The following is a 13,085-nucleotide window of genomic DNA, read 5'->3' as shown; positions in this document are numbered from 1 at the left end:
GTGGGTGTGGGTTCCTACCAGAGGCAAGAGGCATTAGGAGGCTGCTCAACACCTTTCAGAAGGCACTTAGGACTGGATCTTCTCTAATACAGGAATTTTACAAACTCACATTGCTTATTAAATATTTATGAGAAGAGGGATAAGCAAGATGGATTTGCTTCAGACTGGAATGGAGTGCAGGCCTGCGCTAACCCTTTCTACAGGGTGAACTTCACTGCAAAGACTTGACTGAGAGGCAGCCAGGCTGCCAGTTAACACTGGGGAAGGCAAGCTGCATCCACAGCAAGGGGATACAAGACTTGTGACAGCCTGTGTGCAAGGCACAGCCACCCACAGCCATTTTTGCTCATTTTACTACGGAGAGTGGTACTTGCAAATAGGAAACTCTTTCTATTGAGATTACTGGGCATCGTGCCAGGCTTCTGAGATGAAAGAGCGATACTTGGGAACACACTAAGTGATAATGACATGAAGAAGCACTCAGATGGCCGTTTATTTCAGATGCTGTGGTGTGACAGGTCCTCACACAGACCCTAGTGCTGTAAGTAAACAAGAAATAAAAGTCCTTGCATTTTTTCAGGAAAATAAATGCCTGAGGAAGAAACTCGCATATAGAGGTTGTGCGCCAAAAGCTCCACCAGTTACCTGTCTCCACATTTTTCTCTAGCTTATATGCAACTTAGAAGCCCTGAGTAAACAGCGCATGAATGGCAAATTATGATGTGCATGTTTTACTACCAAAAATGCAGACATATTGTGGCTCATGCTGTAGGGCTTAAATCATCACATTAGGTCTTTTTAAAAAATAGAGATTGCTCAGCCTCATGGGAAAGACATTTGCATCTTCATCATTACAGAGGCAACAAACTTCATCCATAAAGATGTGCCTAGAACAAATGGCAGCAAATTGTGGACACATGTTTTGCTTTAATTGGTCCTCATCAACTCAATCTAGCTAGTGACTTCAAAGAGCTCTTACTAAGAAACCACTTCCAAATTTTTTGTTTCAATCTTTTGTGGAGGTTTTTTTTTTTAATGTCTTAAGAAATTTCAGATTAAATAGAATCTTTGAAGATACAGTACGAAAGCACTACTTCTTCATAGCCTTACATCACATGTTTAATTACTTATTCATAAATTATGAATGACTAGAGGTAAAGTAGCATCGCCCGGAGCCCCTGTCCTGGGCCAAGTGCAGTGCTACAATTTTCACAGACTCTACCCCTTGACAGCTGGGATCAGATTCAAGCCAGCTACAACTCTATTCAAAAGAGCAGCTGTTGCTAGTGCCATTTTCACATGCTATTCTTGATCAGCATGAATGGATGGAATGTGCTCTTTTTGGAAAGCAAAAGAGTATGGATGGCAATAGAATGCTTACATAACTCATGTGAAATTCACCAAAAAGCCCAGACATGTTACAATCAAAATCTTATTTTTATATGGGTCTGATTTTTAAAATGCAGCTAACAAATCCCACTGTTTGAAAATCAAACCAATATCTACAAAACCCTTTTCTTCCAGCCCCAAAGCCAAGAAGCCCTCTAGAGTACAGAGTCCTACTGTCTCAGACACTGCACAAACACAGCTGAACACAGCACAAATGAACAGAGGTGGAAAAGAATTCACACATGAGTGTAGCCACTACTGGCCCAGTAGCACAGCTGAGACTCAAGCAAAATGTGGCAAGATTCATAACAACACACCAGTTTGGAGGTGAAACTGCTTCTTCCAACATTTCTTTGCCACAGGCACATCCACAAGCACACACAGAGTCTCATCTCTCCAGCTGATCACTTTCTACAAAACCCACCAACACTTTGTTCCAGCTATCCTAGGTTTTCTGTGTTTATGCATGCCCTATGCTCCTATTTGCAAGAATGCATACATAGATCCCCTCTGTCTATAACCTGAACCTCAATCACTCACTCATGCCACAGCAGACAATTAAAACATTGCCACATTATCGAGGCAGCACCACAGACCCACTTGTTGCAGCTGTAGAAGAGGAAGGCAGGCAGGTGGAAGACATTGGTGAATCAGCCCAAAGCAGAATACCCTCTTTGGATAATTTCTCTGAAAGTTTGCTTTTTCTTCAGCTGTACAGTAGCAGCAATTTTCCTCCTTTGTCCAAATGAAACAAATAAGACCATGCTGCAGGCCCTTCTTATACCATAAAGAACAGTCACAGGAAACACATTAAAGTAATTTCCTCTTCCTTGGACAGAATGCACTCTCTTGGAGGTTGTTTATAGCACTGTGATGTAACTGGGGAAAAAGTGAGCTTAGGTAACACACCTCAGTGCATCTGAAAGCAAGCTGAGATAATAGAAATTAAGTAACTTTCTATTGGCTTTTTATAAACCAACCAGTGAAAACATTCATTCCAGATGCCCAAAATACTTCTGATATAGCTATAGCTGCTGCTGCATTTGTTAATGGAAACTACATTTATTACAAGTTTTTGCTGAACTCAGAGAAATAAAGCAGTTTTTTCTCCTGTCATCAGAAGTAGTAAGATCAGAATCTGTATTTTCAAATTACATCAGAGAGTTGACAATATTGCTGCATAGTCATACTACATATGTATGTGTGTGCATATACATATATACAGTTTTCTCAGTTTTCCCTTTTTATATTCAGTGTTCCTCTACTTCCCACATATCTTGTCAACATATGACCCTGAAAAATACAGTTTAAAGCAGCAGGGATAACAAAGGGGAGTGTTGCCAAGCAGGGAAGTATGGTATTAAAAAAAATAAAAATAGTTACAGAAAGACTCAATACTGTGATAGCTTGGATTAACAGTATACCTTCCTTCTTTTCCCTACATGTTGACAGAAATGTATTTATACAGTTCTGCTTCATATTTTCTTTCCAATGAACCTAATGTTGGTCCAGAAACCAAGTTAGTTTTAGAGTTAAATCACATTTCAACATGGCAAAATGCAGTGATGTATTCTGGGTCCTTAGCTGTGGTAAAAATACCAGAGCCCCCACTACTCTCAGTAGGTTCCTGGTTAAAATTCTCCTTGAGGAGCTCTTCCTACATTGCACTCCAGCCAGGCAGCAAATCTGAGGGGGCCAAAATCATGCTGCTGGGCAGGTCATGTAGGCACATCTGGCCCAGATTTATTCTCAAGTAAAATAACCTTGGGTGCACCTCTGGAGCCTCCCCTCTAATGTCATGAGGACACACCTCTGTTTCCCCTGTGCCACAGGAGAAGCTGTGCATAGGAGTAAGAGCATCAACCAATACAGCAAAGCAAAACGAAATCTCTCACTCTATACACTGATGATCATGAGTAAAGCAAAGATACAATAGCAACCAGATTTCTGTAACAGCCCACAAAATATTTCCTAGATTTCATTTTCACACATCCAATAAAATGACAGCCCTTCCATTGCTCATTCCAAGCACACTAAGTATGATTTTCTGGTTTTTCTCTTGCTTTTGCCAGAATAAGGGAAATTCATACAAAATTGTCTATGAAAATATGTACATTGAAGTGAAACATTCTGCCAAATTGAAGTGACAACATTAAAAAACCTGTTTGTTTTTTTTTTCATTTTTACTGGAAATTAGCAATTTCCCTTGTAAAACATGACAGCAAGTGGTTATATTTACATTTTGCCTAGTCCTACTTGATTTAATCTCTACAATTTTGAAGAAAAATTGTTGCTTGATGCTTGCACTGAAAATTGTCAGTTTATAAAATTGCCCCAACAATGTCAGTGCTGTTTTACAAATAAAACCTCCCCTTACTTCCATGAATGGGGGTCCAGCCCCTGTCCACAGTCTAAATTCCACCTGATGCTTTTGCTGGACTTTCACATTGGATGGACTCTTTTGAAAGCCATAACTTAGAAAAAGAAAGAAACTTGTCATCTCAGGAAGTGACACAGAATTTAGGTCTGTGTGAGCCTAGACTTTTCCTCACTCACAGATCTTTCATTGAGTGGCAACCACCAGAAATGCCAAGTGGGATGGATCCCTCTTCCAAAAAATGTTGCGTTATTTCTTCCAGCCACAATCCTCTGTATCTTCATTTCATTTTTCTGAGGGTGATAGTTGCCTCACTTGCAAGACACAGCAAATCAATTCTATTCTTGTACAAAACTCTGCAGAATCAGCTGATCCTTCAACTCATTTTTTAATAAATCTCTAAATATCTCAGACAACAGGATAATTTTACTTTCATATGGTTCCTCCAGGTACCTGAGCAAGACACATGGTTGAATACTTCCCTGAATTGTGCCCTGCATAAATATTACTGTCTTACATAAGGATTTGAATAGTTTCTTTCTTACAGAATAAAAATTCATATTTACTTACTAAACAGTTGGCAATAGAGGACCTGTAAGCTTCTCTTCATGGTATCATGTGGTCCTGCTGGTCTGCCAGTTTATTCATGATTCTGCCAAAAAAAGTCAAGAGAAGGAGAAAATTATGTTTGAAAAATATAGACTGCCTTGTTATACCTGTTCATTTCAAAGTCAGATGAAGCTTCATAGGAAAATTGTATTGATAAGCTTTGGGAAATTGTCTGACTGCCCTTTGCTTGCTTCGGCCATGCTCTCTCTCCAACAGCTTGGCAGGGAAGTATAGAGTCATGGCCAAACAGGGAAAAATTTCTCAAGAGTATGTGAAATGAACACAATGAAAATTACTTTCATGTCATGTTTATATCTTGATAAAATTAATTTCATCAGAGTCTTTTTAGTCTGGAGGAAGGGTCCTCGGTGGAGAAGCAAACACAAGATGCAGACACCACCAGGCAGCTGTGCTGGGCACATGGGGCTGTAGTTTTCTCCCTGAGCCTCTCCTTTTCACTTCCCTCAAGAAGTACGACACAGGGAAAGCCCACCCCCTCCTTTCCCAATGAAAATTTCAGTGGTGCCAAAGCAGAGGAGACCCCAAACTCTGCTGAAATCTCTGCACAGAGGGCAGCTTTGTCCTGGCATTTTTAGCTCTATTTTAGTCAGCTGTTGTAGGTCATATTCCTTCCTGATATACCTGGGCTGGAGAACCTTCTCTATGTCTCTAGACATTTTCTGTTTATTCTAAATTGAACTGTCTTGGTGCAGAAGGGGATCTCATAATTCTTGTGCCTGCTGTCTGAATATGTGATGTGGCAAAAACATGTGACCACTTTACCTCCCTGCCTTTGCCCACTTGGGGAGCATCTAATAATATTTTATGAGTCCTCAGACGGTATTTTCAAATACTTGACATGGATATTTTTCCACCCTTGGTTTAAAAGATACTATGAAAAAATAAATCCCAATCATGCTGATATTAATTATTCACATTGTGTGGAAAATAAATGCATAAATCAGAAGTGAAAAGCAAATGTGGTCCCAAAGCACTGCTGTGAGTAATGTCTCACCAAGTACCCAAAGACAACACAATATTCAAGCTCTTTTTTCCAGAAAAAATAATTTGCTAAATATTCAGAACTAACTGTGAAAAGGAGGACCCTGAGATCACCTACTTAAAAGCCCCGTGGTCAATATTAAAAAGCATGTAGTATCCTCTAGCTTCCAGTTCAACACATCTTCATCTTCTGAACTCCTAGGGATATTTCTGAGTCATTTTAACATGCATATAAATCTTTCAGGGCTTATTTAAAATGCAATCTTGAAGACATAAGATAAACAACGAATAACACCTTTGAACTGTATAAATGCTGCAGAGCTTGTGAAAACAGAGCTATATTTGACTTTTATGTGGAAAATGAAAAAGGATCATGACTTTTCTTGCCCATAACAAAAGATGCTTGAGTTTTGTTAAGTTATTCCACACAGAAATTTATGCACACTAATGCCATGTGTTTGGATTCCTCCACATTTTCCATTTAACACTGGACCTTAAAAACATCTCTGTAACTTGCAGAAATGTCAGTATCTGCAAGGCATTTTCTCTTAAATGGAAGCAATCATCTGTGAATTAGCCTATCATTTTTAATCAGAATTAGTGTCAGATTCATGCTATAGTTTTATCATGGAAACTTGCTGAGGGACTTATTTACCCCTTTTTCCCTATGGCTTACCAAATGATGAAACAGATGTAGTAAAAACATCTGTCTTCATGTATAAACAAACATAATATAATCTGTTACAGCACTCTTCCAAGAGGCATATACAATAGGCCTGTGTTTAGCAGCCACTAAGATATTAATAAAAATATATGCAGGAAAAGACAAGAACCAGATAAGCCACTGACAATGTAGAAACCATACACACAAGTACTCCTACAAAGTACAAATGAATTAAGTTTGTATCAAAACAGGATTTACAAGCACTGACCCACGTGAAGTCATAAAAACAATGAAAAAAAAGGAGAATCTGAAATTGCAGCCCTAAATCCACATTATTAACTTTGTATAATTTTAACTACACTTGGCAATACTGATGTGATGCAGTTCTTGGCTGTGAACCATATTTTTTTTTGTATTTCTCTCCCATCTCCATATTAATACTATCAATAATAAAGAAAGACATTTGCTCATAAATTCTGGTATTGTGGCTGAAATAAATTGCATGCATATTTATTTAGACCAGGAATTTACCCTGTGCTAAGAAATACGAACTAGTGTGCATATGGGCAAAAAACAAAGGTTATCAATAGAAAACTTTATTATGTTCTTCTGTTGGTCTCAGTTAGAAGATTTATCCTTTTGACCACATGGCCATAAAATAATACATGGAGAACTCAGTGAACATACATAAACTAAATGTTGCCATGAATGTCTCAATTTCTTCAAAGTCCTGACTTGGGCGTAAAAGAAAAAAACATTTCAGTCGGAAAGGACCCACAATGATCATGTAGTACAACTAATGTAAACATTTTTAAAGCATTTTTTAAACATTTTTCCCCCACAGTTTTTAATACCTTATTTCTCGTGTACAGGAAATATGTGCAAAACAAGAATTTGTTTTATTTCAAGGCAAGAGACATCTAGTAAGATTTATTTGTATAGCTTTGGAATCCCAGGAACACCAGTGATGGTTTTCCAGAGGCAGAGACTGCTTGCAATGATCACCAAAGCTGCACAAAGTTGAGGCGGATGAACCAGCCCATCAAGTCCCTGAATCAAGACCTGACTTGAGAACAGAGGAACCACTGCTGCACCCACCCAGGTGAAAGCTCCAGCAAGTCCATTACCCTGACTTAAACACGAGCTGCCAGCAGGACAGCAGGAAATTATTTGCGAAACAGCCTCAGTGCAAGGTAATCTTTACACCCTGGCATCGATTGCTCTATCTCTAGCAAGCCTGAGTGGAATAAATTACCTGAGGTGCCATATTTTTTTAACTTGAGAATAATTATTCCTCACTTATTTCCTCCACATCATACAATTTTAGTCTTTCATTAGATCATTTAGAATCTCTTTTTCAAGCTGAGGAATTCTTGGGCTTTTTTTTCATAAAGAAGATACACTTAATGTCTGATAATTGTCATGCCTTAAGCTATACTTATCCATTCCAGTTCAGATCTGAGGAGAAGGGAAAAAAATTGTATGCAGCCACCAAAATTTGGGTGTGTACTGGAGTTTCATACTGCACAGTGATATCTCCTGTTTCTTCTCTAGTCTCTTTCCAGTTGTGCCTATGATTCTCTTTGTCTTCATCACAGCTCCTGAGCTCTACTCCACTGTTTTACAGACCTGCCTGCTAAGTAACAACAACTCCTCTGAAGCCTTTCCTCAGGTATTTAGAGCCTGGACTAATTTTTGCCTGTGGATGTGAATTTGCAATTATCACCATGGAATTTCATCTGCCATTTCTGCCACACAACCATTTACTATCTTGACTTTTCTGAGAGAGGGCAATGAAGGGCTGAATTACTGTTGCTATTATTATGATACTGCAAATATGTACCTATCATATATAAGGACTTCTGAAGCTGCCACAGTTTCTACAATAATTCCTTCCAATCATGGAAATTCTTCTGTACCTCTAAGAATACAAAGCAAAATCTCATGGTCAGACATTTCAATAGCTGCAGAGGAAATCTCCTTTCTGAGTATTAAGCCATGTCCAGCCATCACAATACTCTTCTCAGGGCCCTGTAGGTACATTTATTTATCACAATCAAGGAAGGTTACAGATTTGCTGGTAGATGAGAGTGCTCTAGTTCACCAACCCATGTTCTCTTAGGTATTTGAGAATGTAATTTTAGGCACTAATAGATTAGCAAAGCTGTGCACTGCAGATGGAAAATGCAGACACACAGCCAGTTCCTGACTTTGGACAGTTTAATTTAAAACCAGAGTACCACCACCTGTTTTAAATACACAAACTGTCACTTAATAGAAAAAAATTATGAAGAATGAGCAGAAATAGAAGGGATCTTGTAAAAAAATTTAGCTGGAAAATGTGTGCTAAACTTCAGTAATCCAGAATCTAATGTGAGTCTCTGAGTTTTGTATCCATTTTATACTCTTCACTCATTTCTTCAACACCTCCCTGAGGTTTTTTGGCAGTTGACTTCTCCAACATACTGAGTTTTAATGTTTGAGAAGCCATTGTGAGTACTTGAGGAATTATCTGATACAGCTATACCTGATCCTTGAGATTTTTTTTTTAAGGATTGTAAAGTTAATTTCCTAGATTTTGGTCTCCAAGTGAAAGGGTATATTCCCAAATCCTCTGAACCCCCTCTGAAAGCCAGGAAATAAAGGTTTAATTATGAACCTTCATTGCATTCATATTGGTGTACCTACTGACATACTTTGAAAGAAAGCAATAAAGTTAGTGCAAGTTTGTAATCAAATCAATGTCAACTTTGAAATATTCATCTTCCATAGTTAAATTTGACAAAATTTGTATCCAGAAAAGGTGTCATATACCTAACCACCTAACCTATTTGAGTTTAAAAATACTGGTTAAGCACTTGGTGTTTGAAATGGACTTACATATTTTGCATTTTTTAGTACACAATATTTCACATACAGTTTATCTTACCAAAATGATGAATAGATGTGTGAAATCCCTGTGGACAGCTAGCAATATTGTCTTTCACAGTAAGTGATCCCCTCAACATCTCAGTTAAATTAAAGAGGACAATGAAGACATAATGATGGATTGAAGACAAAAGAGTCCAAAAGAGCAGACAGCTCCCAGCCATTCATTATGTCTGATGGGGAAAAAATGCCAACCAGGCCTTAAATTAAAGAAGAAATAAAGGAGAAAGAACAGAAGATGCACATTGAGGCAAAGCTAACAGTCAGTGGAGAACTCTTTTTTATTGTCTGTCAAATGGAAACCAGGAGACTAAAATAGAGAAGCTGAAAAATGGTGATAAAAGAAGAGACAAGCAAAAGACATGCCACTCCCATCCATGAAGCACATAAACCTCATTATGTTACTTCTGACTGCCTTCTCTCTGCTACAGATCATTCTGGAAAGGAGAAAATGGTACATCACAGACAGTTTTCAACAATAGTATTTCTCCAGAAAATGAAAGAGAAAAAGTAGACAGACTCAGAAATACTTCCATCTCCAATCTTTTTTGACTCCCCTCTCAAGAAAACCCAGCCTAGATCCTTTCACTATAATATTGCCCCAGGATGTTCAACGAATTTCTCATAAGACATCAACAGCAGAGGCTGCTCAATTACAACTCAAGAATGCTGAGATTATCCCCACGAGTTACTCCCCCAGTGTAAAGTCCACTACCATGGTCTTCCTCCACTGCATCCCACTGGTTAATCACAGTGGGTGTTCTGGTGTGCCTCATAAAAGGAACAGGTGTCCTCTTCTTGACTACACACAGCTCAAGCACAACTCTGTGTTTTCTTTGTGTTTGTTTCTTAATTTTATGGCCTGCTCCCACAATCCAGATGTTATTTTGCAAAATTTATATCCAAAAAAGCTTCAGGGCATGCTAATAAAAAGATGATTAACTTGCAGCAATAAGATTCCTCCAAGCAGGAATTCTCTGTTCTTGTTCAACATGTGCCACATTGTTTGCTGTGATTTATTTCCACTGCTTGGAACGTGCAAACTACTGTTATCATCTATCTTCACACCATTCTGAGTGGAGAATTTTTATATTTATGTCCATTTTATACTTAGACCTTTCAGCACTTTTTGAAGTAGATTCCTCTTTGCAGATTTAAGAATGAGCAATTCACATCTACTTCCACTGTTACCCAGAGAAGTGTACACTCTTTGCTTTCCTAAGGTCTCCAAAGAGTAGGTCGACCCTCAGGATACCACAGCTGATCAAAACCAGTCTTGGTGGTGGAGTGTAGGCCTGTCATGTGTGCATAAGGAATAGTTAGGAGGCATCTGAACTAGAGCTACTACCATACTTTTCTTGCATTCTATGGGACACGAACTCGGCAGCAGAGAACCTCAGAGCATCCAGAACAAAACCAAAAACAAATTACCTTCCCAAAGCCTCTCCCTTCTGAATTCAGATGCACAGCATCTACAATCCCCACTGCACCTGAGGCTGGCTGTGGTTTTCCTTGTACTGGTGTTTGGATCCATACTCCCCATTAGCACAACGACAAACACCACTCAAGAAAAACACACAGAGAAAGCAGTGTCGATATACAAGGGAAACCGTTACAGCAATTGTTCCCTCTTCCTCAGCTTCCTTACTTCATCATTAACTACTGAAGTCCCCATCCCTCATCTCTCTAACATAACAGTTCCAATTCCTGTGTTCAGCCCTCCTCCCAGCTGTGACAGTGTTTCTATGAATAACTCTAGGCAAGATGATCACTTAAAGACTACTGTCATTCCTGTGGCAAGCGGAGGTCACGGCCAGCTAGCTCACCCTTCACCATCTTCCTTTATTCCCATGTCAGGCCTGGGGCATGCTGATGAAAGGGAGAGGGAAGAAAGGAACTCTTGGGGTTCACTATCATAAAAATAGATGGGCGTGAAGAACCTCACGTCCAAGTGACCATGGGCAGGGGAAGGACTTAGTCAGCAAAGGCTGGGTAGAGCAGCTGTTGCCTTTGGCTATTTAATGCCTTGGCATCTATGGTCATCTCATGAACAATCACTGATTGCAAAAGGCAATCATTCAAAGGGTAGGAAAAACTGAGAGGAAAAATACCAGAGTGGAAATGAAATGCCATTTCACAAGAGACATGACCATTCTGGCAAAGCTGTGATGGCCAGGATCACTTTTGGCTGATTACAACTGAGAAATCCCAGAGATGGAGAACAGAAAAAAAATCTAAAGCCCTTGGCTGCTAAATGTTCTTCACACTACATCAGTGGTGCAAGGGACTATTTCTTTGTTCCTAATCACCTACCATTAGCAGATACTTCTTATGGCAGCTCCAGTGGGAGAAAAGTCTGCACAGCTGTTCTGGCTGCTTCTTGTTCTCAATGGTGCAAAGACATGACTGTGTGTGTCTGTCTGTCCAGTTTTAGTACACGAAAAGAAGAAGCCTTTCCTTTACATCATTCATGTCAGTGGAGCCCTGAGAAGCTAACATCTTCATGAAGATCAAACTGACTAAGGAGCTGTAGGGATAATTAGAATTTGGTCATTAATACCTATTAGGGATGGGCAGGGGAAGACTTCTGCGCTTATTTTAAAACTTGTATATGGCTGAATATAAAATATCCAATGATGAAATAGTGAAATATTTTTGTGAAGTCCTGTGGACACCTAGCAATATTCTCTTTCACAGTAAGCAATCCCCTCAATACATGAGAATATATGGGCATTTGAAACTTGGATAATGAAATTTTATTTTGTTGAAATAAATATGAAATTGAAATACACCTTGAAACATGCTGTTTTGGGTAACTGAAGGAAAAAAGTCCAACTTCTCCGAGTTTTCGTGAGAATAATCCTTCACAATGCAACATGAAAAAAGAAAGTGGAACAACTGAGTCAAGAAAGTTGTACAGAAAAAGTCCATAGTGAAAAGCATTTTTCACTGTCTTCTTGAAAAGCCTTTTTTTTTAAAATGAAATATGACAAATTTAAGACTAAGTTGTGTAATTTTTCAAAATTTTCTTTGTGGGTCTTATGACAGCCAAACTAAAGAAAATCTTTTAATATTAATTTCAAGCTCATGATGAAAATTTCACGGGCTGCACTACACCAAGGAAGCATTCAGCAGTATAAATTGCCTGCTCTTTCATAGAAGAACTTTATAACCACTGGAAGCTCTCCTGCTAAAAGACTTTTCTGGCACAAAGGACTATATTAGTAAAGATGCCTCTATAACTTCTGGAAAAATAAAGAAAATACAGCGTCTTTATCCTTGTTACTCACAGCAGAGAATGGATGTAGAAACAAGCTCTACTTCCACAGCACTCTTGTGATGCTGGGTTTTCCCTGGTGGATCTCCTATGGCATCTCATGGGCCTCAGGGTGTCCACACTGTGGATGTGACATTTGATTTACACACTGAAACTCCCTCTGCAATGAGCAGCTGGATTGGCTCCTCTGAAGCCTGTGCCCTGTTTAAAATGCCTCTCTTGGGAGGAAAAGGCCCATTCCTTTTGTGGGGCTGTTTTTCTCCACTGAGTTTCAAAGTGCTGAAGGTCAAGCAATTGATTTCAGCCCCTAACACTGAAAATGAGGATGCCAACATCTGTAAAAGGAATCTCACCCAGAGCTTTCTCCAGATACAGGGATTTCAAGGCTTATGGGGTTAACTTCACTGCAGCTGTGTTAAACTATTCTCTTGTTCCCATTGTGTAGGGTATACAATAAAAAAAGACTTAATGTAAAGGACAGGCAAGCAAATAGCTTTGCCTGCATTGTAATAAACACAGGAGAGTTGAAAAAGGGTTTACCTTTGTGAAGCAGCTGAAATCAGGCTTTTCACATTATTCACCTTGATTAAATGCAAGTATTTCAAGTAGATTAAAAAAAGCATGCAAAAGAGAAGGTATAATTTTCCCTCTTTTATAATATGGTACTGTATTCCTAAGGTCGATTTACTGGGTCAAATTTTCAAGAATGGAAATCATCATCTGTACACAAAGAGGAGTATGCACGCTCCATGCCTCTGAAATTCAGGCCAAAATATCAGTTTAATAAAGCTGCTCCAAAATGGAAGCAAGTCCTGTGCTGTCAAACATATCTGTATTAG

At 38.9% G+C, this 13,085-nt stretch overlaps 1 protein-coding gene across 6 annotated transcripts in view; it reads right to left on the bottom strand.

Moving 5' to 3' along the window:
* Positions 1-13,085, bottom strand: part of TMEM108 (transmembrane protein 108) — a 161,742-nt gene that overhangs the window by 80,167 nt on the left and 68,490 nt on the right. For all 6 annotated transcript variants that reach the window (XM_005481012.4, XM_026799487.2, XM_014274914.3 and 3 more), the window contains one exon: positions 4,337-4,418. In XM_005481012.4, the coding sequence (XP_005481069.1) occupies positions 4,337-4,376 (40 nt within the window). In that variant the 5' untranslated portion in view covers positions 4,377-4,418. The remainder of the gene's footprint in view (positions 1-4,336; positions 4,419-13,085) is intronic.

Source organism: Zonotrichia albicollis, chromosome 1 (genome assembly GCF_047830755.1).
Source record: "Zonotrichia albicollis isolate bZonAlb1 chromosome 1, bZonAlb1.hap1, whole genome shotgun sequence".
Lineage (NCBI taxonomy): Eukaryota > Metazoa > Chordata > Aves > Passeriformes > Passerellidae > Zonotrichia > Zonotrichia albicollis.
Note: the sequence above shows the minus strand (reverse complement) of the source record. Positions and strands in the feature narration are given on the sequence as shown.